Source organism: Neophocaena asiaeorientalis, unplaced genomic scaffold, assembly GCF_003031525.2.
Source record: "Neophocaena asiaeorientalis asiaeorientalis breed wild unplaced genomic scaffold, Neophocaena_asiaeorientalis_V1.1 scaffold72, whole genome shotgun sequence".
Lineage (NCBI taxonomy): Eukaryota > Metazoa > Chordata > Mammalia > Artiodactyla > Phocoenidae > Neophocaena > Neophocaena asiaeorientalis.
Genome location: NW_020185336.1, coordinates 1,797,825 through 1,823,981, shown reverse-complemented (window position 1 = coordinate 1,823,981; position 26,157 = coordinate 1,797,825). Strand labels below are relative to the sequence as shown.

Below are 26,157 nucleotides of genomic sequence, written 5' to 3'. Positions count from 1 at the left end.
TTTGAAAGATGAGCAACAATTTGTCAGGGAAAAAAAGAGAAAGACATTTCAGGCAAAGACTGTAGCATGTGCCAAGACAGGAGAGATGTCCAAAAATTGTGTAATTGGAGACTATGTGACTCCGTGGGGAGGAGGCATGAGTTGTGGAGTGATGACCAATGACAGAGGATAGTAGTGGGATATGTGAGGGACAGGTTATTCAGGGTTTTTTTTTTTTTAAACTCTGTCATAAGAAAGGGAAATGGATTCTCTGAATAATGGGATGCCATCAGGTTTAGAAGATTTCAGATGTGTATTTCAGTATGCCAGCTGGACGGAATATTGGAGAGACTCTGGAGAGAAGAGGAGAGGAGAAATACTGCAGATGGAAGGACACATAGGAAGGAGACAGTTACAACAAAAGTTTGGTTGCATCAAATCATAAATGTCTTTCTCTGTGAAAGAATAAAACATTTTAGGTGTTATCATAAGAGAATGATGTACATCTTTTATTCTTTTTTCAGTAAAAATAGTGTTCTAGGGAATATAAGACTTAAGCCCAACTTCCTTAAGTTTTGTGGCAAATGTTAATGACAGAAGGAGTAAGTACACTTGTAGTTCGAGACAATTTTACAAATAACTAATGATTTCTTTGTTTTAATTTCTTCTGTTATATATCAGGTGTTGTCTTTTAGAAATCTGTAACATCATAGAAGAGAAATAATAGCCATCCTTTCAATTATTTAAAACATTCTTCAACTTTGTTATATAAAATCTTTGAGGATAAGAAGACTTCTTCATTAGTGGGGCTAAAGTCAAGGTCAAATGTTGCATTTCTATTTTAAGTTATCTGAGTAATGTTTTAAATGGTGTATTGACAATGCACATTTTTTTAAATTAAGTATTATTCATATAAAGGAAATTACTCATTTTGAATGGCAATTTGATTTTGAACATAGAATTTTAGAATTAAAGTACTACTAGAGACAGCATACCTAATCCAGCATCCCCATTCAAATAAAGGGGGAATCTGAGGGGCCAGAATTTGGTTTGCCTGGATTACACTGCTAGTTTTATACCAGAACTGAAACTAAAAGCCAAGTGTCAGAACTCTTGGTCCAGTTCTTTTTACATTTTTCATTTCCACAAAAATGGTAAGAACTTTCTTTATGATTACTACTGAGTAGTTTGAAATGCACAAGAATGATTTTCAAGTTATTGTATTCTAGTTATTTGAAAATTAGTAAAACACGTAAATTTATATAGACATTATCTTTCAGCTACATTATTTGAAATGCAGAATTCTCATTTTTCTCTCCACACAAATGGTTTTTCTTTACTAAAGGATCACTTATTGGTAATTTAGTATCACTTATTGTTGATTTAGTATCACTTGTTGGTGAATTTAAGTTTCTTTAATTTCATGGTATTGTTATTTCTATGTCCAACTTGATTAATTGTATTTTTTACAAAATTCTATCATGAAGTTTAATAATAGAAGGATTTTTCTTGTGAAAGTAGTTATTTCAAAAATCTGTCAAATTGTATTGGCAACCCTGTATTCTGAACATTTTTCCGAATATCCTTTAGCTAGGTATATTTTTTAAAGTTTTTTTTTTTTTTTTGCAGCTGAGACTCTTCTGAACATAAGATCATTTAGATATAATGCATATCAATTAATAGATTGCTTGGCTAATGATTATATAATAGGATGCATAAAAAGGTTAAGGACTTTGCAGAGTAATACTTGACTTCTCTGTGGTGTTGGCAAGATCTGAAAATTTACCTGAACAGCAAGAAGGCAACAAATTCCAATTAAGTCACCTCATACCGTTTATGTTGGGGAAATTATGAAATGCGTATTTAGATCCAATTCATCAAAAATATAAGCATTATAACTGGAGTTTTCTACTGAGAAGAAACATTTGGTTTTGACCTGACATAAATCCAAGGGACCCTGAAAAAAAAGTTAATATAAATTTTCAATCACTGCATCATTAATATTTTATATGTAAATAGGAGTTCATAAAATGGATTTAAATAACAAACTATGTAATATAACATTTATTTAGTGCCAAGAAATTTGGAGATTACAATAATTACATTGAGAGGAGTTGAGGTCAAAATGTTTATAGCCAAGGGAATTAATTGAAATGGATAACCATTATAGATGGCTACTATTATTGTTGTTGAACTTGAAAGTTGGAATATGTGAGCTTGATCTTTTGCACACAGAAAAGTTCACAAAAACTGCTTTTAATAGACTTTATTCTATAGTACTGCTTGGTGGATCATGCAGTAGGTTGTTATAAAATTCATGTGAACTTTTATGTATACAAATGTCAGATCAAGTACAGGTTTCATTAATTATATATGTTTTAAACTTCCAACAATAAAAAAAAAACCAGAAGCCAGGAAATTAAATACAATAAAAAATGAAATATTTATTCGTTTGGCTCAATAATGACATAGCTCACCATTCGTTTTAGTAATAGCAATTCCCTGCATGCAGTTCATCAATACACTACAAGTAAATAGTTGTGTAAAAGGAATTAACATTAACCTTTTGGTTTGTGCAAAAAACAAAAATTTATATCATGTTAGGTAATTGCACAGCTTAGCCACTATGTTCATGGCTAAAAGGGTCAGAGCCCAAGTTATATCTCTGATAGCTTAGTGCAACAGGAATTAAAAAAATAAGACTAGTCTGCATAAGCAAATACTACAAAAGTTGAGTAAAAAAAAACCTTCCATGGATAAAGGGTTATATTGAGGCAACCATAGTTGGTAGAAAATGATCTAGGTTTCAATTTTTGACCAATGTTCTCCTACTGGAATGGTAGAAAATATATTATAACAAAGAAATCCACAAAACACATTGTTTAACTTTTATTTTAAGAAATTATCCATTGAAAATTCTTATGGATTTAAAAGTTCGGAGTTGTGATTAAAAATAAAAAGAAAAAGCATAAAGTAAAATAAATTGGCATGTCATCAACCTGAAAATAATTTTCTTATGTACAAAATGCAACAAATAAAATTGATTATATTTTTACATTATTTATATTTAAACAAGTTTTGGACATATTTTAGCAAAATATGAAGTATAGGTTTTGACAGTAGGCAGTATGCAGTGTGTTTCCTTGAAATCTAGAGAGACACCATATGACACAAGTTGAATTAAAAATGCAAAAGGAAAGGTGCTTTTAAATAACTGCAAGCTATTCTGCTTGATGTACTAGACATAGAGCTGGTTAAATCACTCTACTACCAACATGTGACGACTTCTAACCGAGACTTGTGAAGAATGGATTGAGTAAAATAGAGCAGCATAGGTAATTAACATGCATTAGTGGTAGTCTTCAAACTATTTATGTTTAATGAATGGTGCAGGATACAACCCCGTTGGAAGCTCGTAAAAGACACATACACTGTGGTACATATTTGATTTAATAGAAGTTGTTTATCAGGAGATATATATATATATATATATACACATAAATATATATATATATATTCCCAAACATGCCCCACAGGATAAAATAACTATTTACATAAAAGAGGGTGTGTTTAATTGACATAAAATGTCAGCTTTGCTGAGAGCAGAAGATGGCAAAGCAACACTGCATCAGAAGGTGGAACAACTATTCTAAAGCGATACTTTAGATATACTTTTCTAGAACAGATTTATTAGATTACTTTTTTTGGAAAGCATTTAACCAAAATTAAATATAGTGCTCTGGAACTTAGAATAAAATTTGCACTTGCTGAAACAGAATACTTTGCATAAAAATAATCCTTTAAAAATTAGAGGAGACTTTACAGGCACGTAACTGTTTAGATATAAACAAACATAGACTAAAACACTTTCAAAATTAAAGCCGTCTAGAAAATGGAAGTACCTGAAATTGTTATTAGATTTTTCTTTCTGGTTTTGAGCAAGAATTTCATCTCTTGGACAAAACCCTTTGTCTGATTATTCGAGAAACTTGTGGAGTAGGAACACAGGGCTCTTATATACTTTTTTCTCAACTTAAATTTCATTTACAAAAATAGTGACATAGTATTATGAATAAACTATGAAGTAGTGACCAGGGAAATCCACTAGAACAAATTTTGTAAAAATATTGCAGATATGGAAGTTAAAAATAGAGTGGATGCAAGTACTGTACTAAAAGTGTTTGGTGTAGTTACAATGATCACTTTGCACAACTATCCCTACAGTCTAGGTAGCCATTGAGTTTCTCCTCAGCAGTGTCAGCTGGTAATGAAAACAGCAACCTCTTGTCAGTGTTGATACCCTGACTCACAGAGTTGTAGTGATGGAGAGGTCACTGTCTCGTTATAGGCACTGACCATGAGTATTTGTTAAAACAGTTTGGCATAGACCTCCTCTGGGAGTCCAGTTGACACATAAACTTTACCTTCTTAGGCTGTAAACAATTGATCACAAAGATAATTCTTTGTCTCTTTTTACTTTTGATTTTCCCTCACCTCTTTCCCTTTGCTTTCTTTTTCTGGTCTGTCTTTTCCAAACTTTTCTTTGTCTGGCTTTGTTACACTATCATAGGAAGGAGGAGAGGTGGTAGAGGAACTTCCATCTGTTTTTTCTGGAGTGGAGTTCCCATTTAATTTGTCAATAATCATATCGTCTTTTATAGGTAAGTCAATCCTCCCTTTGATTGCCTCTTTGTTATACTCACTTAATACCGTCTTTAACCTTTGCCTTAAAAGATAACATCTGAAATTACGCTGAATGATAGCAGCAGATACCTCCTCTTGTTTGCGTTTCAAAGTGGTTGTAATGGGCTCATAGGAGACTTTGGAGGGGTTTGATGCCATGAACCGATCTTCCATTTGTATTCGAAGGGCATCCATCTCTCCACTTTCACCCAAAACACGCTTTGTAAAGGCAAATAAAATGTCGAGGCAGTGGATCCTATCCCCACTGACCATGGGCAGATCCATGGCAATGAGCTGGACTTTGTTTGGTTTTGCTATGAGAAGAGGAGGATCCAGGGCAGCTGCAAAATCAGAGAGCTTGGAGAACTCTATGAACTGGGTGGCATCAGGATCAAACTTCTCCCAAACCTCATAGAACATCTCAAAGTCGTCCTCACTCAGGGGCTCTGCACTTTCTTCAGTAGCAACACTGAAGTTCTCCAGGATGACAGCGATGTACATGTTCACCACGACCAGAAATGATATGATGATGTAACTGACAAAAAAGAAAATCCCCACAGATGGGTTCCCACAATCTCCCTTAACTGAGCTGCCAGGGTGAATTGTGTCAGGGTCACAGTCAGGTGGTGCACTGTTGAGAATAGGTGCTAGCAATCCATCCCAGCCAGCAGAGGTGGTAATCTGGAACAGGCAGATCATGCTGTTGCCAAAAGTTTCAAAATTGAACATGTCATCAATTCCAGCTTCCTTTTTAACATAGGCAAAGTTGGACATCCCAAAGATGGCATAGATGAACATGACCAGGAAGAGCAGGAGGCCGATGTTAAACAACGCAGGAAGGGACATCATCAAAGCAAAGAGCAGCGTGCGGATCCCCTTGGCCCCTTTGATCAGACGCAGGATTCGGCCAATCCTGGCAAGACGGATCACTCGGAACAGGGTAGGGGACACAAAATATTTCTCTATCAGCTCAGCCAGAAACATACCTATGGAACAATACAGAAAACAGCTAAACAGTGAGTATCTTATGCTTATATGAATGCTTTTTCTTTGCAAGGTTAATGAAAACAACAAATTTGTTATGAGTATAAACCTTTACTGTTTGGATCCACTTCCTAATATTACCAGTGAAAGATTATAGAGTTTTATTTAATAATTGTATAATGTCATAAACCAATATGGACTCTTGCAAAATCCTATAAGTTAAATAATCTCACATAGTGGTATGGCATTTTAAGATTATATACACCCAATTACTATGAATAGTTATCCTCGCATATGAAATGTGCCAACAGCAAACAAAGACTATTTCTGAAATCTTCAAATATATTGTTTTCTTTTTTTGAATAGTTAAATTCTTCAGTTAGTGGAAAATGAACAAGAGTGTTGAACTTTAGATCTATACACATTATGATTCTCAGATCTAATTTCCATGTTACACAGGTGATAGGCTTTGGGGACTTTTCCAACAACTGCACTTCTCTGTAAATAAACCATTCTTACCTACAATGGAGAGAATCACCACCACAAAATCAAAGATGTTCCAGCCTATGGTGAAGTAGTAGTATCTGAGGGAGATAAGTTTCAGCACAAATTCTCCGGTGAACAGGATAATGAACACAAGGTTGATCCGGGACAAGACTAGAGTCATATATTTGCTCTGGTCATCAGTTTCTACCATCATGGTGACCATATTGAGGCAGATAAGGATCATGATGCTGATATCAAAAACTTGTCTGGTTACAAAATCAAAGACCATTCCTTGGAATTTGTTCTAGAAGGAGAGGAAGGAGAAGGTTAATATGCATATTTCATAAATATTGATCCATAAAATTGCAGATGAAGTCCTTCTACGTATGGCCCATGGGATGTGCACCCTTCTCACATTACCGCAAACAAATTTGTTAAAAAAAGAGCAATAAATGAAAAATGTCATATGACAAAAACAAAATATAATTGTTTTATTTAGGTCCCATGGGAAGACAAAGCTGAATAAAACATAAATTGGTGGCAACTGGTTGATAATGTGCATGGGCTTTGCTTGATTTTAATAACTGATAATTTTTACAAAAAATAATGACAACTAATAATGAAGATTTACAAAGTAGGTTAATATAGACAGACTTTTAGATGGATGAATATGCCAATTCATTTATCAATGCTTTAGGGATTTTGAATTATAGCTTATTTCTGTCTGTCCATCCCTCAAAATATGTCAGTTGTTTTCTATTTAATTCTGCCTCTTCTAACTATAATATTTAAATGACATTCAGTAAAGTAGGTATATGCCCTTTTGTGTGCCCTCCCTTACATCATCCCTCTGCCCTGCTTCCCCTCCCCTCCCCACCCCCCGCCTGCACCTACTCCAACTACTCTTAAAAATAATGCAAAGTGAAGTCATTTATAGGATTCATGAGACCTTGTCAAGTCCCAGTTTTGGCGATTACAGGCTTTGTGACTTTACGTACAGTATATACCTTCTTTGGGTCTCAGTTCCTTATTCCTTACCCATCTAAGAGGATAGGTGATTTAGAATACAGCTCTGTGAATATAGTCCACCATCTTTATGACTTTCCACTATAATGAAGCTCTACAGAGTATGCAATTCTGAATAAATCTTTTGTGTGTGGGTGTATTTGCTGAAACAAACTATTTTGATATACCCTTTTCCTTTCTAAAAACGTTAAAAATATTTCCTAGTCATAACAATGGAGAGAATAGCATAGAGGGAGCCCATGGGTGTAGAATGGGAAGTCTGGAAAACTCCACCTACTTAAAAGGATAAGAGGGTGCCATGTAACAAGATCAGAGGAGCTGGAACCAGGTGTGTTGTTGGCAGCAGTAGGTGGCAGCAGGAGCATGAACCTGGCTTTGGAAGCAGTTATTGGGAACCCTGACTTGGAGGTTGTCAACTGACAAACTAAAGAACATTGCCTCATTTTTAAGAACTTAGTAATTCTTACAGTGTAGTAGTTGCAAATTGTGTTACACAGTATGTACTTTACAATTAGGTCATATTATATATTGATGATATCACCTAATATGTTCTGATGCAGAGCACTGCCCAATTTCATCATATGGAAATAGGGCTTTGGAATGTTAAAGAAGATGAGTAATTCTTACTGCAGGCCGAGGTATGGGTTTCTGAGGTTTCTTGGACCCAAGTTTCTTCATTGCATTGTAATATTTTTTTTGTTCCTCTGTCATAAATATGTCTTGACCTCCAAAGTAAAGACATAGTATAAAACTGGTTACAATCCAACCTGTATTACAACAGTACTTTTACAAAAGTATTTCTGAGTCTCTCCTTTAATCCTTTTTTTTCAGTTTTTAAATGGATATTATCCTGCTTCATATAGATTTATCCTGCTTTTCCTTTTTATGTGAAATTCTGAGTACCTTAACATTATGTAAAACCCATAATCACATAAAACTCTGATTAGTACAGGATTCTAATTTGATTATATTACATTTAGAAGGAGGCTCAGGAGTCTCAAATATATTTTCATGAAAGAAAAAAAACCTTAGTCATTTCAGTGTTGACAATTTTACTTCTTTATTCAACACTTTTTGAGCACTTCCTGTGTCTTAGACAGTGCACCCAGTATCAGAACTACATAGATATATAAGACACAGTGTCTATATGCAAACAAACAAAAACAACCCAGTACTGCAGAGATAACAATAATCTGTTTCTGAATCTGTTCCAAGATTCAGAAACAGGCTTTATATAGGGGAGTACCCTTAAGCTAGACCTTAAAGGATGATTAAGGGTTTGCTAGGCAAAGCACTTTAGGAAGAGAAAATATCCTATGTGAAGTCATGGAGGGAGAAGAGCATGCCTTGTTCAGAAAAGGGCAGAAAATCCATGTAGCTGTGTATGTAGCAAGTGATAGTGTTAATGGTGGGTACCTGAGCAGTAGGGAAGTGCATATAGAAAGTGTGGTGTGGAAGAAGATGAAGCAGGAAGACTGGGTGGAGATAATTCCTAAAAGGCTCTGTAAGCAAGGGTAAAGCATTGAGGCCCACTGGATGTTTTGAAGCAGTGGTCATATTTTTGAGTCAGAAAGACATTACAGCAGATCTGCAGAGGATGAATCTGGAGAGGAGCCACCAGTTAGAGGCTGGACTCCTCTGCAGCTGAACTGACCACATAGTGAATGGAAGACAATTTAAAAATGATCTAACTCCGTCATGACTATGAGTGTCCTGGTTATTTGGATGTAAAACAGACAGAACCTCAGAATGGAGAAAGGTGAGAGCTGAGGAATACTTATCTTCTTTTTCTGTTGGTTGAAGTTATCTATGATGACACCAATGAATAGATTCAGAGTGAAGAATGACCCAAAGATGATAAAGATGACAAAGTATAAGTACATATACAGATTTTCTTCATATACAGGCTGAAGTTTAACCTAAATAATATTGAAAATATTAAATAATATTTAAAAACACAATAAATACTTGAGCTAAATTAAAAATTTGGTGAGTGTTGTTACTTACTATAGAGTTATTTTTGCCTTGACCTGAGATACTGTTCTGCAAAAGCAATTCTTTTCTCAAATTAGTATGACCTAATATAATGAAAATTTGTAATTTTACGATTGTTCTTAAATCTATTTTCCCATTGTGGCTTACCTGTACCTATTCTTTAGAGTAAGTAGCAGTGGTATAAACAAGGCAAACATTTTGAACCTGTTATTAGTCTTACTATAATTTTTTTTGCAATATTTTCTCCTTGGGTTTGTAAATGCTAGCTCTTGGAGATAAGGCTTTAATAACAGAACATCAAATTCTAAGAGAAAAATTCAGCGTAAACAGATATATTCTGAGGAACTATTTTTATTCCTATTTTCTAAATTGAGTTTCCCTGAAACTTGCTTGCTTTTATCATATTTTTGGAAGCTGTTTCACAGACTCTGGTTTATCATACTCTCCAGGGATAGGGAGAGACAAATTACTTCCCCACTGAGCAGCTTTCCCAATCTTAAGAGTCTCATTTACTGGACCAATCTGATTCTTCTAATCCATGCAGTTAGATATCCTTTCATATTAGATCTATAATAGACATATGTTAACCAAAATATCATTTATATTGAAGTGAATTGGCTTAAAAAGAGAACTTCTATATGCAGTTATAAATGTTCTGATTGCTTCTAATATAAAATTCTGGGCCTTTCAGTTAAATTATCACTATGGAAAAATCTAGTAGCTATAAATAGTATTTGAATGAAACTTACATCTCGTGAATCAACAGCTGCATACATAATATCCATCCAGCCTTTAAATGTGGCCTGTAAACAACATATATTTGAATTCTGCATAAAAACCTAATCCAAGAATACTCATTTTACCATATGAAAATATGATAGTGTTATTAAATATAACTTTTTGTACAATATTATGAGATATTCTACAAAGAGATTGAAATGGATTGAATGAAGAAATGAAATTGAAATAGAACAAGATTTTATTTCAAAACTGGAACTCTTTTTCTTTGTTTGTCATGGAAGGTATTTTGTTTTTTTCTACACTAACATGTAACTAGGTGAAACTCTCATCTCAGTCTCAAATCCCTTTCAAAAGGTAAGCTCTATGATTCAAACCTCTTGTGTGTTTAAACACTCAACTGTTTTCATTAAATTCTTGATTAGTTAATATACTGTCAGTTAAGTCAAAATAATTAAATATTACATATTTTGAAATCCACTCCATAAGATTTGCATTTCCACACATAGTAGAATTATACTCCTTAGATCTTGGTACAATTATCTGTACATTAATCTGTACATTATCTGTATCTGTGTGTTAATTAATTAATACTTAGATTAATACATAGATTAATAATCTATACATTTAATTAATCACTACAATAGATACGTTATTATTTTAATACATATAATTGCTTCTTTGGCATTTATTGCTACAGAAAATTAAAAATGGTAATAGCACAATAACACTCAATAATAGAGTAAGAAAAGACAGGAAGCAGAAATATAAAATCACATTAAAACATATTAACAACTGAACACTGGGGAAACTACATTTTAAAATCACTGCAAAACATCTTCTTTAGTCAAGTCACGCTAATAGTACAGGTGTTATCATCAACTACTTTCATGCTATCAGATATTAATCACTCAAAGAACATCAGAGAAATGGTTTTACTTGAAACATTTTGAAAACGTATTCAAAACTCATACAGTAGGCACTTACCACTTGAAGCAATGCGAGATAGCCAGCGCCAACATTATCAAAGTTTACTTTCACATTTTTCCACCGAGCTTTCTTGCCAAGAGCCTGACAATCACTCAAATTGTTAACTTCACTAACTTCAAACATGTTACCAGTTGTCGTGTTTACACAGTGGTAGAACTTGCCAGCAAACAAATTCACACCCATGATGCTAAAGATCAGCCAGAAGATGAGACAAACCAACAGCACGTTCATGATAGAGGGAATTGCTCCAACAAGAGCATTCACAACCACCTAGAAGAGGAGATAAGGATAAGGCAGCTTACAAATTGTTAAAATGGAAACCATTTCTTCCATTATTTATTCAATATAAAATGGGTGTGAAATGAGTTAAATAAAAATCTAGGTGGACAAGTTTGTTTCTTCTGATATTTTCTAGGACATATTCGGTAGGGGAAAACAAACAGTGACACACTAAAGAGCTAAAGGATTTAAAGAAAGCAAAATATGCCAAAGTGTGAAAAGAAATAAACAAAAACCTGATATAGTAAGATGGAGTCAGAAAATGTTTGTATGCTGGGGATAAAAAGAAAAAAAAATGTATTAAATACCAACAAGAAATAATCATCATTCAACAATACCTGTTAACTTTCAGGTGTGTTCATGAATGATTGATGATTTGAAAACATGGTTAAACAAACCCATTACAAATAAACAAGTATTAATAATGCCTTAAATCTGTATCACCAGATCAAGTTAACTTTTGATGAAGATGAAGAATGGTATAAGGAATTTACAAGGTCCTTTTTCCCCATATTGATAATTCCTAATTTTAAAAAAGTATATTAAATTAGGAAATTTATCTCTGGACATAAATTACTGAATGTATTCCCATTATTATTGATCCAAATCTCTTAAATGTTCACTTCAGGGCACATTTTACTTCACCAACCCAGGCCAACCTATTTCATGAAGGAGAAATTCAGTCATCTTTCTCTAAATTCAGAAGAGATTAATGTGTATTTTCAAATCTCTAGTGATTTGTATCTTTTCTTATCTAATTAATCTAGCTCATACTGGGATTATTTTGTTAGGCACTTATATTAAATGAAACGATTGTTTTATTTTAAAATACTGAAACATTATTTTAGAAATCAACACCAAAGAATTTTAAATTAATATCAAAACCTGAAATCCAAAATTGTAAAAATTTCTTATGCTACTTGAATCTTATTTCATTTAGAAATTGTCATATATATTATACTGAAACCGGGTTTTCTTGGCTCTAAAATGTGTGTAAAATGACCTCCCACAAGTTCTCTTATCATCAAATAAATGCATACCTTTTATCATATTTTATACCTAGAATGTTAATTCTGCCAGATGACAAAATTAAAAATGCCAAACTAGAATAGTTTTCAGATTAGAGCAAACCTGGAAGTTTTCTATTTTGTTCAATTGCTGTCTCCCCTCAAAAATGAATTATTAGGGCTTCCCTGGTGGCGCAGTGGTTGAGAGTCCGCCTGCCGATGCAGGGGACACAGGTTCATGTCCCGGTCCGGGAAGATCCCACATGCCACGGAGCGGCTGGGCCCGTGAGCCATGGCCGCTGAGCCTGTGCGTCCGGAGCCTGTGCTCCACAACGGGAGAGGCCACAACAGTGAGAGGCCCACGTACCGCAAAAAAAAAAAAAGAATTATTAATATGAAACCATGCAGCCAGATGAAGGCTTAAATAATGTGAGTGATGGTAAAAGATTGGTGTGGAAAAAACTTGAAATTACATAATCATTTTTATTAATTTTATCTTGTCTTGTGACTTTATCAAGTAGCAATGAAAGAAAATTATAATGTAAAAGCAAGTATTTCTTTGCTTACAGTGCATCTGGAGAGTGGTTTCATTCTTCCTGGTGAGTGAATCTCAAAGTCAAAACTGAAGTGTTTTTATCGCTTAAACAAACCACCTCCTAACATAAAAGCCCCATGGCATAGAAGAAATTCAGTATCCATGTGCATTTGCAAGCTGGATTAAACAAAGCTGGCCTTTGTGCTAAATAGTATTTTGAGGGGCATGGCAAGTAGATGTGTATATAAGTGTGTATTTTATGTTTAGATGCATAAAATATACACTAAGGAAGAGAGCTGGAGAGGAAAATACAAGTGCTAATGGAAAAAGTGAACCTCATTCAGAATGCTCACTTAAAAGGGAGATCTATGAAACAAACCCCAGGGGTTGCCTTCAATGCTTAGTTAATTATCCTAACCCCTACTTTGGTTGCTTAGGATATATAGATTTTGTCAGAGGCTACAATTTAGTGTTGTTTTCTTGTACAACAACTTTTATTACTGATATTAGTTGAAGAAGTAGAGCACACAAAAACCATTCTATCTTTCATTCATTACTGGTAATTTTTTAGAAATCAGACTACCTACTGAGAGGAAGAAAAATCTCCTCCTAGGATGAATGTCAGTAGTAAATAATTATAAAATGCATAAGCAATGAAAAGAAATAAATGGCAACACATAGGTTTTACTTGTGGAAATATCCTTGAACTGTCACCAGAAGACTTGGATTCTAGTTCTAGTTCTGCCACAAACAATTTTTGAGGGCCTGTTTTAGTTTCAGGAGGCTAGGCTCAGTGATCCTTAGGATTTCTGCTTTGAAATTTTGTAATTCTATGAAATAAATATCAGAAGAGTATGGCAGCCCTCTGTATCTAAATCATTACCTACACTTAATTTTTTTCAACAACATGTTTTATTTAATTAATTAATTAATTTTTTGGCCGCACTGTGTGGCATGTGGGATCTTAGTTCCCTGACCAGGGATTGAACCTGTGCCCCCTGCGTTGGGACCTGGAGTCTTAACCACTGGACTGCCAGGGAAGTCCTCACATTTAATTTTGACATGAATCATCAGAGAACCTGTATTTTTCTTACCCTCATGCCTTCAAACCGGGATAAAGCCCTCAGTGGTCTTAAAGCTCTTAATGTCCGTAGGGATTTGATGGCACCAAGTTCTGAGTAACCGAGAGCATTGGCTACCAAGCTAACCAAAGAAACCTAAAGAAGAAACAAATATCAGTCAGTCCACCAAGAATATATCTATTCTTTAGTGCCAACCAAATAAAACTTCAGACATACCTTGGCAGCCTTCATATTCCACATAGTGTGATCATCTTACATTACCAGCCTCATATCATATTATTGCTTTTCTTATCAGTGAAACTGGAGTCTTTGCCCATTTATATAAACATCTGTAAACCCCTCCAGTTAGATATTTTACCCATGGAGCCCTTTTCAACCTGTGCATACACCACTGATGATTTGGGATTTGATTCAAAAGCCATATGCTCCACGGATCTGGGCTTAATATCATTGATTAGAAACCATGCTTTGCTTCCAAATTTATGTAATATCTTGGTTATGTGTATTGGAGGCATTGACCATGTAATAGAGTCAATAGGTTAGATATCTTCTCTCCCCTTCTAGGTCACATTAACTTTTTATGGGCTGAGATGAAGCATTTTTCTTTTAACGTTCCTAATAATGGCTGGTTGGATATGTTTTAGTCAATATATGTTGGATAAATAAAAAAAGAGTAAAATATAACCTGGAAAAACATTTTATCAGACCACATAGTTTCATAGTAATGAAAAATATTTTATCTAAACTACTGGACTTACAATTTAAAATACAGTACCTCTCATTCAGAATGATAATACATCTTTCTGATATTTACACAAATGCTAAATTTTACTTAAATATATGAAAGGTTAAAGAAGGTTAAATGTTAAAGGTTAAAGTCCCTTCCTTTTGAAGGTTAAAGGTTAAAGGTTAAGGTTAAAGGTTAAAGAAGGTTAAAGGTTAAAGAAGGTTAAAGGTTAAAGTCCCTTCCTTTTGGGAGGAAGAGACTTTATTTGCTTCTATTTTCTTTCAATATAATAACATTTATTGAAAATTTACTATATGTTAGTTTCTGTTCTGAGTGTTTTACATGTATAAATCTCAAGAAATAGGTACTATTACTTTTGCCTTTTCACCAGTGAGGAAGTTGAGTTTCCCCCACACTCCCCCCTTCAAAAAAAAAGAAAAAAGGAGGTACAGGTAGAAAGAGGTGAAGTTAGAATCCAAGTGATCTGACTTCAAAACCATATATCAACCTTTTTCCTCCATTATCAAAAATTCATTCTTAATCTGAACCACAGAACACAGAAAATGACTTGTATGATTATCTTCTCAATTCTCGCAAGGATTTTATATTACTAGTCCTCTTCTTGATGCATCGGAGAGAGGTTAATTTACTACATCCACTGGATGGCTTAAGGGTCATGGTGTAAAGGTGACACCAAAACCAGAACTGAGACTTTACAGGCAAATGGAGCCACTGTCCCCTCATTATTTAATTTAACATTCATCTCGCAGAATTGAACAGAAAAATAAATGACTTGAATGGTAAACTTCACTAGTGGCAGTATAATTTATCAAGCTATTCATTTCTGTCTAGTGTTCGCTGCTACAGAAGAGTGGAAAGATGGGGAAAGTTATTATCAGAGAACGCACAGGCTTCTATATTCTGGGCTCATTTGCCTCCGGAAGCATTCACAGCTTCTTTAAGTTTCTGGAGCTGCTTTCTGAAGACTTCCCTCATCTTCCCAACCAAGTCCTCAGACTTGGGCATTTAAAGGGAAGTGGCTGCAAATTTCTCAAGACCCTGATGTAAGGAAGCTCACTCTTTGAAAGGAAAAGAAAGGTAATGGTCAGAACCAGGAGGTTCTGGAAGAATAGCAAGTTGTGGGTTCAAAGCTGAGAGGTACCACTTGCACACTGGGGCGGCTCTGTGTGTTGCTAGAGAAGCTGCATTTTAGTGAATTGCCCTCTTTTAATGGATTTCATGTCATTTTGTGTAGGACAAAAACTCATCTTATTGAGTTAAGTATTGTGAAAAACTTAATATGCTTTAAAGGCAATTTTGAAATAAATAATTTTAAAGATTTTCAACATACTTAAAATTGAAAGATGATGCCTTATGTTGGTAGGGTGCTTTAAAACTTACAGTGATCTTTTTCACTCATTATCTGTGTCTGAGAGTAGTCAAATGACTAGTCCAAGAAAAGGTAGCAAGGGGCAAGCACATAACTGGAATTTCTGTTTTCAAGTCCAGTGTGTTTCCCATCTCAGCAACTTTGTCCTCGACCTTTCAATACACAGTGTTTTAATCTTAGTCTCTTATGCTAAACACAAAAGGCATTCTTCCTAATGTGTGCAAAGTGTAACAGAAACTCTTTGCCAAAAACTGAATTTTTAGTACAAATTTACATGATCCTAGATACCTTACTACCCAGAAAATATATGAAACCACAGGGGGTGGTTTAGTTGTCATCCACACCCTTCCACAGTCCTGTGGCAGTTGAGACTGAGAAGGAAGGGAATAATGCAGGAGGGAGTTGACGGTTCTGAAGAAGACCCTGGAAGTCCTGTGATTGTTTAATGAACTAAGTGATATGAATTTATTTCCCTTAAAATGGCTAAAGATAATTTTTTAAATTCAGTATAAGCAGTTAAAAGATTAAAACCATATGATCACCTCCATACATCGAGATGATACATTTCATTGCAAAGACTTGCATAATTTTTGATGGAGAAATTTAGAAGCATTCTCATTAAAACCAGAAATAAAAAAATATGTCCACTATCAACATTATTATTTAACACTTTCTGGAAAAAGAAATAAGAGCTATAACAATTAGAAAAGTGGAAGAAGCCATTATTTACATATATGTTATTGTTGACCTCAAAAAATCAGGGGAATAAAGTGAAAAACTATTGTAAACAATAATATAATTATTTTCGGTTGTAATATATTTTTTCATATTAATTTTTTAAAGTTTATATGTGTCTTTTGAAACTACACAAACTTTAAAATATTAACAAGGAAAAATAAAAGTATAAGAATAATCTAAAATATTGTTTTAAGAAGAAGAGCAATCAGAAAGGACAAATTCCACCTGATATTAAAGCTAATTATAGATCTACAATAATTAAAGCTGTCATATTAGTAGGCAAAGAAGTGAATTAAACAAACCCAAATTAGACGCAAGGCATACTGGCATACCAAGATTTAACACATAGAAAAGGGTAGCATTTTAAATGAGAGGTGAAAGAAACAACTAAAATGAGAAACCATTTTGAGGAAGATAGAATTGGAGTCTCACCTCACACCTTACACCAAAATAAGTTCCAGACTGATCAAAAATTCAAACATAAAAATGGATGAAGAAACAAAACTCAAACTGTAAAGCTGAGGGAAAAAGCATGACAAAATGTTTTAATAATCTTTAAAGCAAATGGCCTTCTAAGCATGAGAAAAACCAAAAAGGGAGAAAAAGGCTGGTAAATTTGACTAAACCAATATGAAAACATTTTCACATGACAAAAAAAAAGCTCAAGAGACAAAAGCCCAAATCAGCAAAATAGTCATACCACATGTGACAAAATAGTAAATTTCCTTAATGTAAAAGGAGATCCTACAAATCAGTAACAAAAAGGTCATTAACCAAATAGTAAGACATACAAATTCCATCTAAACTTTCATTTTAATATATTTGTTTGAACAACATATTTATTTATACTCCTTATTGAAATTTAACTCGAAGGAAAGCAAAAGAATACAAAGAGAATGCAAGAAGAGACAAGAAGAAAGAGAGTTCTAAAAAAATTCTGGAGTTTGAAAAAATAAAGCACACCGGAATGATTACTTTCTCAGCAGAGCAAAAGCAGCAGCAGAAACCCAAGTGCCTGAAGAAGTAAGTCAAATTGTTCCAATGGACTCTGAAAAGGCTCTGGACATGGAGGCCCTGTGTTCTTCTAAGACAGGCGGTAATGGATGGCACTGAAAACAGAATCGATTCAAAGTCTCTGTATAGGAAAGCTGGACATTCTTGAGTCCCTTCACCCACCTTTCTCCAGCCCTGCCAGAGAGCAGAATGGTGTAATACTCCTTCACGGCTTACAAAGTAAAATCTGTATTTGTTACAGAGGTCAGAACGTAGCAACAATAATCCACATTGTGGTTGGGTTTCCTTGTGAGACCACAAAAGCCTCTTTAATACATCATGCAATGGAGGGTTTTCCGTTAATAGTACCATAGGGTTTAAATAGCATGTAGACTAACTCAGTATTTCCTAGAGAAGGGCACCTAGAGTTTCAGATTGCTAAGGGCATACCTCCTTCCTTCTACTCCAGAACAGTCGGCTAAGCAGCTTCTAAAATGGGGCTCAGGTGATGGTGAGGGAACAGGTACAAATCTTTCATGGAAGTGGTGCTCTTAACGAAGATGGGAGGTTGGGGATACTGGAGATGGCAGGATTTGATCAGCTGGGATGGGTAATATTTATGGTAGGAATGGAGTGAAGACCATCCAGTGTCTGAGAAGTGAAGAGCAGTTCGTATGCAATGTCAGTCAGGAATGAAAGTCCTTACACTTTTATGTAACGGAGGTCTGTAACTCAAGGCTGCCTCTTTGCTTTTGACATTCTCCTACTTTTATCTTAGGCTTTTATAGTTTATTTATTTGTCTATAACTTTTTACATGATTAGAAAATTCATAATGCTCACCAGACATGTAAAGTGAGCATCTTGGTAATTATGGTATTTGTGGCAGAGGGAAACTGGAGATAATCTAAGTGCTCATTCCTGGGGAATGGATGAGTAAATTCTGGTGGTGCATCGCTGGGGACTGCACTGTGGCATGTAGACACCATGGGTTCCATAGGAATTTCATTGAAATATTGCAGACACCATTTTTTTAAAAATGAGGACTTTGAATCAGGTGATTTCTAAGTTTACTTCCTTGCCTGGAATTCCATAATTCAGTAATTTCAAGATGATTAAAGCAATATAATGCTATATGTTATTCATGTTGAGAAGATAAATCACAGTATCTTTACTAATGGAGGCATCATCTTTAATCAAGTACTCTACTGGTAAAATACTAGTAAAAGTGCTAGTCTGATTGATAGTGAGCATGATTACTTATGGGGTATGTAATTGTGAATCTGTCCTTAGGTTTAATTATTGTTTTTTTCTAGGAAAATAGGAATTGTTTTTGACATTTTACTTAATGAACATATGTTACATAGTCACTTAATAGCTAAGTAATTACTCCGTGTCTCAGTTTCCTCATCTACAAAATTGGGATCATAACAGTGGATACCTCAGTGGTTGTTGTGATGATTAAATGAATTAAAGCAAAGGTTAATCGTTATTAATATTATACATGAGAGCCCTTATCTGCCTTCAGTGTCACTGCTTAGAATCTTAGCAGTGATGAGCTGGTATGATATCCCATGGGAAGGCTTTTAGAAAAAGAAAGAGACATGTGGATCTTCCTAAGGGAGATATTTAACAAGGTCATGACTAGAGGCAGGGAGAACATTTATAAAGCAGCTCAGTGCTTTGTGACCACCTAGAGGGGTGGGATAGGGAAGGTGGGAGGGAGACGCAAGAGGGAAGGCATATGGGGATATATGTATATGTATATGTATATCTGATTCACTTTGTTATAAAGCAGAAACTAACACACCATTTTAAAGCAATTATACCCCAATAAATATGTTAAAAGAAAAAAAAGCCATTGCTTGGTCTAGTTAGTCATTGTAATGTTGGTGTGTTGTTGAAGAGGAGGGTCCAGACCTCCAATTCATTTTTTAGTTGGTAATTGGAAGTAGAATTTGCTGATTGATTGACTGTGAGGGGTGAAAGAAAGGGAGAGGCTGAAGATGACATTTAGCTTAGCTTCATAAGTATACCACTACCAGACTAAACAGGACATTGAGGAAGAAATGCATGACTGGAGGGAAAAAGTAATGAATGTACTCAGTCAGGAAGAGGATAAGTAGTATTATCTAGGAAGCAATTAGAAATGTGAATTGGGGTTTAAGGAAAGACCAGTATTGGCTAAAAGTCATAATCTTTTAAAAACTGGAATATAGACTTTATGCTATTAAATTAACAGGATTATCTCTTTTAACCTAGCCAGTGAAAAAATTTTCTTATTAGTAAATTGATAATGCTAAAAGAATTAAATTCTTCCTGAAAAGGAACAAAGTGAGTCATTCCTATTAGGAGACATTTGTAGAAAAAGCCGAAGCACATACTAGACTGTTTACATGGAAGTATGTTTGAAGAGAGATCAGAAATTGATATCAAATGACAATAATTTATAGCAATTCAGTTCCTTTACCTCAAAGTTTTAAATTTAATCAAATATTTCCACAAGAGCTCCAGGTGAAATTCAAGGCAGATGTGCACATATTAGCAAGGCATCTTATTGTTTTCATTCACCACCACCAAAGGCAGCCACCTTCAGAGTGTAATGTGGGAACTCTTTGACTAGTGCAACATGACATTTTACATATATCTGTGCTCTGTTGAAAAATATGGGGCGAGGAAAGAGCACAGTGCTAGACAGAGGTACCTCTGACCTAATAGCTGTGTGACATCTCTAAACCTCATTTTATCAGTAGCAAAATAGAGATAAAAATAAGAATTACATAACAGGATTGTTAAGAGGATTAATAAATACTGTATAATTAAAAAGAGATATTGATAATGAGGTTGGTAATGTAGGGGTTAGGAAGCACAGTCATTAGAGCCAGACTCCTTGGTTACAAAATCCTGCTTAGCCTCTTCCTTATTTACTGTGTTTACAAGTAACAACTTTTCTTTGTCTTAGTTTCCCCATCTGCAAGATGAGAATAATTATGGTTTCTAACCATAGAGTTTTGAAGATTAGATGAATTAACATATGTAAAGTGATTTTAGCAGCTGTTGTACACAGTAAGCATTAAGTCAGGGTTACCAATTTTCTTTATTATTAGGTAAGGCTCTGAATTAGTGCTATTCCCACAGTAAGTGTTCAGGAAGTGCTAGGCATCTTATTGTGGCTACTAATATTAATAACAATTCTGGCTTCATTATTGAGGATGCTGATATGTCAAAAATAAATGTCAAGAACAGCCAGGATCACCTGATTCTAGAGGTTGATGGCAATTGTAAATACATATTAGAATCAGAAAATGTCCCTATTCTCCTTTTGTTCACTTCAGCAGAGCAGCTGATGAGGATTCTAAGGAGCCCTTGAGCAAGCAGGATGTCTGAGTAGCAGACATCAAGCATCTCATTTCAACCACATCAGCAACCTGTGCTGTCTCTAAAGTGGAAATCACTTGTGGCCAATAAATATTTCATGATGGTTGAATCTTTACCAAGAGTGTGTTTTGGAAACATTAGCACCTTAGGGTAATTTAGAACCAACTTTGAAGTTGTCATGATAGATGCTCAATGAATTTTCTTAGGGATGACACTTATGCAAAAATCCATAAGGACCACAAGAAATGTGAATTTTTTTCAATAAATTATGATCACATGCTTAATTCATTCTACGGATAATAATAGCATCTAAAGTATAGCTTGTATAGTTATAATACAGGATAGTTTGGTTTTCATATGAATATAGTATCTTTTGCCTTTGGATAGGAGAAAATAATTATACAGAGTTAGAAAAAGTGGTCCATCTAGTGTGCGATTCTGACAACAAAGGCATAGGTTAAGTTGTCCTACTTGATTCCAACCTGAATTATCATACTTGCTGTCTCTATCTCTTCACCTCCATTCTTCCTCAATCTTACCAATATTTCTAGTACTTTATCTCCATACTTCCATGAGACATCTCTTAAATATGACAGCAATGATGTCCATTCTGCCAAATCTAAGTGTCATTTCTCAGTACTCATGTCAGTTGACCTCCTTGCAGCCTTTTGATCACAAAATTGATCACCTCTCCTTTGGAAAAACCCAACTATCCTCCTCTGGGCTTCTGTGATACCATGTATATTTTGTTTTCCTTTTTCTTCTAATTGCTACTTCTCAATCTAATTTACTGGTTCCTTCTCTTTTGCCCAACTTCTAAATGTTGAAGTGTCTCCAGAGTTTGGTCTGGGCTCTTTTGTTTGTCAGCTTGCATTCTCTGCCCAGGTTCATGATTTCAAATATCATCTCTTTCCTGATGACTGCCAAATCCATAATCAGGTGTTAGATTCTCTTCAGAACTCGAGACTTGGGTAAAACTCACCGTGTACTCTTGAATGTCTAATTGGCATCTCAAACTTAGTACATCCTTCTTCCACCTACCGTCTGCTTGCCCTGTCAAGCCTGTTTTCTGATCTTATCTATTCCAGTTAATGGTTTCATCTTCTACCCATTTGTTCAGATTGAAAGAAACTCTGTTTAATCGAATTCTCCTTTTTCTTCATGTCATACATCCAGTTCATCAGTAAGTCTCATTGCCTTAGTCTAAGACATAATCTTCTCTTTCCTAGATTATTAACACAGCTCCCTAATTGGTCTCCCTGCTTTGACTTTTTTGCTGTTCCTTCACCATAGCCAGATGTGATAATTTAAAAACAGTAGAACAGATCCCTGCTCACCCTTTCTCCCTTGAGTTTCCCATTGTGAACTGTAATCAATATACATTAAATTACATAATATGTAATATATGTTATTTTACAGTAACAATATATGTTACAATATATGTTAAATTACAGTAAAACATGAGTTTCTTACCATGGCCTCTAGGTGCCTTTCTGAATTTAATGTCTATTACTCTTGCCCGTGTTTCATCACACACAAGCACAACAGTTTTTCTTCTGTCTCTTAAGTGTCCCTGGCTCATACTTCGGCGCCTTGAGATTGTTCTTTTCTATTCCCTTAGGTCTTCAAATAACTGTCCCATTGTTATAGACTGAATGTTTATGTCCCCCCAAAAATTCATATGTTGAAACCTAATCCCCAGTGTGAAGGTATTTGGAGGTGGGGTCTTTGGGAGGGTATTAGGTCATGAAGGCAGAGCTCTCATGAATGGGATTAGTGCCCTTATTTATAAAAGACACCCCAGAGAGCTTGCTTGTCCCTTCCTGTATGTGAAGACACAGCGAGAAGACTGCTGCCTATGAATCAGGAAGCAGGCTCTCACTAGACACTGAATCTGCTGGCGCTTTATTCTGGGACTTTGCAGCCTCCAGAACTGTGAGAAATAAATTCTGTTGTTTACAGGTCACTAAGTCTATGGTATTGTGTTACAGCAGCCCACAGGTACTGAGACACTATTTCTCATCATTTACCTTCTCATCATTTACCTCATCAGAGACACCTTCCATAGAGACTCTGGGTAAAACTCTCCTGCTCCCCACTCTGCAGTCATTCTCTATCCTGTTATCCTGTTTTCTTTCATAGCAGTGATCACCATCTGCTTTTATCTTATTTTTGGATTTTATTTGTTTACATCTTTACTGTCTGTTCCAGTCTCTCCTAGAGTGTTAGATCCTGTAGATCTAACAGGGCTTGATTTGTCTTGTTCATATCTTCTTTATCTCAAATAGCATGCGGCCCTTATTAGGTGCTCAAAATATTTATTAGATCAATGAATGAATGTTAACGGAGGTTGGAGAGATAACCCAATACCTTTATTTTTAGGTAGGGAATTGAAGATAGATAAATTTTATATAGATAAATTTCTCCAGGTTTAAAAGTGTATTTCTTCTGGTTTGAAGTTACTTCACTTATACTTCAGTTTTTGGGGTTTTGCTTTGTTTTGTTTTGACCTTTCTGTGACTGCTTAGTTGGTATAGCAATCTATCTTATGGACTGTGAAACCCTTTTAAGTATGTTTTACTTGTACTTTCAAAAAGTGTTTTAACTCTATGTTTACTTTAGCTTATTGGACCCAGTGGTCTGAGAACAAGTTATTAGTTGAGGTTACATGAATTCACATATTTTAGTCCCTGCTTTGGGAAAAGAAGATAGATCCATTTAAGATTACATAACTTGCTCAAAGGTACCCAGTTCCATTTTACTAATTTAAACTTACTAAAAGGAAGTAATTTGGGGGGCACCATTCTTTGACATTATTCTGTAGCTAACTAAGTGTCTATATTAGCTTTCTAAGGATTCAAACATGATACAAAACCTTGACAGATTTTTGCATCACATTTATTTCTTCTGTATGAGGGAAATACACGGACTTAAGTACAATGTAGTAAGTGTTTCAGTGAATGTAAATTTTTCAGTAAATGAAAATATTTTAGTAAATTTCAGAATTTTCTGGAGAAGCTCTATCACATTTTTAAGTGATCTTCATACATGACAAAAGTTTTTCGAACCAGAGAATATTATGTGTTTCGTGTCCCATCATTTCAGGGAAAAGCTGGAGATCATACATGCTGAATTCCAAAGCCAGTATGAAAATATAAATATAACATTTGTACGAGTTAGATAAGAAATCTGTAGGGTAAAGGAGCACTGAATTGAGAATTAGGAAATTAGGACACTAATCTCAACTTTGTTACTAAGTAGTTGTGCTATCTAAGGAAAATTCTTCAAACTGAGGCTTTAGTTTACAATAAATTGTTTAGAAGACTGTGTAGAATAGAGCGTAGATATTCTTTAAGGTCCGTTCAATCTGCAGAATATGAAAATATTAAACTTCCCTGTTTGGAAGCTTTCCAGGACAGTATTGAGATTCATCTCTATTATTCATTAAAGACCAGACACGGGAAGTTGGAAGTCATTTCTGATCTATTAATAGTGACTTGGCACCAGATTTCGTCTCAACTCAAAGGGTTGAACACATTTTGGTTATAGAACTTCGAGTATGTATGTATGGGAGGAAGGGGAGTAGAATTTAGATAGGCCCACACTTGTCAAAGACGATAAAAAGAATGAATGCACACATAATGACAATCATTGATTCATAGTGGCAAGCGTTAGAACTAAAAATAAAGTGCTTTATAATTGCTGGGAAACAGCTAGAGATAGTGCTTAAAGCACCTTTTTGAGGTGGAGGAGGCTGAGAAGCCTTGTGCAATGGAACATCACAGACTACAAAGGACCAGTTGACTCTCATTTTGCCCCAGTGCCTCTCCATTGCTTGGAATAAAAAAGTAGGCTGCAAGTCAGACAGGTCTTGTTATTGGCAATGTTCCTGTGACTATTCACCTCAGGGTAATCAGATTCAGAACAGGGCTTCTACACCTATCTCTTTGCATGGTAAATATTTCATTAGCTACTGAGGTATCTAACTACTGATTTAAGAATGGAAATACATTTTATTGTTTCTGTGGCTGAATGAATACAGTGAATAGGTTATTTTAACATTATTTAGTAACATACACTCTAATAAGGGATTAGAGTGCAATTCTGACAATTCCTGGCCCCAAATATGTCTTGATTTTGCCTCCTGGAGATAATTTTTTTCAATTGAACTGTTAATAAGCTAGATCTGTCAATTAACAGATTTTTAGCTATTCCTTACCTTGAGATCCTTAATTTTCAGAAAAAGAAGAGCTATTTGCCTGTGGCCTAGAACAACTCTCTCTGTGTTTTCTCTTACCACTGTCCACATTTTTAGGACCTTTTCTGCTGCTTTCCCTTGAGACTTACCTCATTTTTGCATTTTTTTGGTAGTTTTTAAAAAAGATAATTGCATAATTGTGTCAGAATTGGTGAAACTAGGGTCTAATTAAAGTCAAGGTTTTAATTGTAGAAATATATGAAATGTCAAACTTGCCTCTTTTAAGAATAATTTCATAAAAATCACTTAGGATACTTACATCGACAATCAAGAAATCTAGCCAGCACCAGGCATTAGTGAAATAGGTTTGAAATCCATAAGCTACCCATTTGAGAAGCATTTCCAGGATGAATATATAAGTGAAGACCTTGTCAGCATATTCTAGCATGGTTTTGATAGTTTTTCGTTGTTCAATGTATATATCTTCAAAAGCCTGTGAATCAAGAATGCTTTTATTTTATTTGAATGGCTTGCCTCCACCCAAATACTTGATAAAATTCTTAGTAGAATGCTTGGCACAAAGCACTAATTTGATAAACATTGGCTAGTATCAGACAAATGTGGAACCAGACGAAATCTAAAGACTAAAACTAATGGAAAATGTTGGCAAGAAAATGTCAGTATCTTTACTGATTTAGTTTGTGCTTTCTTCTCTGCCTCTCACCCCCAAATCTGTATCTCAATTACTTCTACAAAGACATGCTTTTAGAGAAGTAATATGAACTCAGAAAATATCTAGAAGTTCTGTTAACGAGGGATAGACTTGGCCTATTCCAACCTTACTTTCATCAATTCTCTGAATGATCTGGCTCATTTTGAAAGAATAAATTGATTAGACGTAAAAAAATACACTTTTAGTCCATAAATATTACTATGATTATTTGGGAGAAC

The 26,157-nt window shown here is 34.9% G+C and overlaps 1 protein-coding gene across 13 annotated transcripts in view; it reads right to left on the bottom strand.

The window, feature by feature from the left end:
- Nucleotides 1-4,452: 4,452 nt before the first annotated feature.
- LOC112393571 (sodium channel protein type 3 subunit alpha) overlaps nucleotides 4,453-26,157 on the bottom strand; it is an 80,671-nt gene continuing 58,966 nt past the window's right edge. For all 13 annotated transcript variants that reach the window (XM_024735868.1, XM_024735870.1, XM_024735876.1 and 10 more), the window contains exons 19-26: nucleotides 25,526-25,699; nucleotides 13,797-13,919; nucleotides 10,879-11,151; nucleotides 9,903-9,956; nucleotides 8,940-9,077; nucleotides 7,786-7,890; nucleotides 6,166-6,436; nucleotides 4,453-5,648 (exon numbers count right to left, since the gene is read on the bottom strand). In XM_024735868.1, coding sequence (XP_024591636.1) covers nucleotides 4,453-5,648; nucleotides 6,166-6,436; nucleotides 7,786-7,890; nucleotides 8,940-9,077; nucleotides 9,903-9,956; nucleotides 10,879-11,151; nucleotides 13,797-13,919; nucleotides 25,526-25,699 — 2,334 coding nt within the window. The remainder of the gene's footprint in view (nucleotides 5,649-6,165; nucleotides 6,437-7,785; nucleotides 7,891-8,939; nucleotides 9,078-9,902; nucleotides 9,957-10,878; nucleotides 11,152-13,796; nucleotides 13,920-25,525; nucleotides 25,700-26,157) is intronic.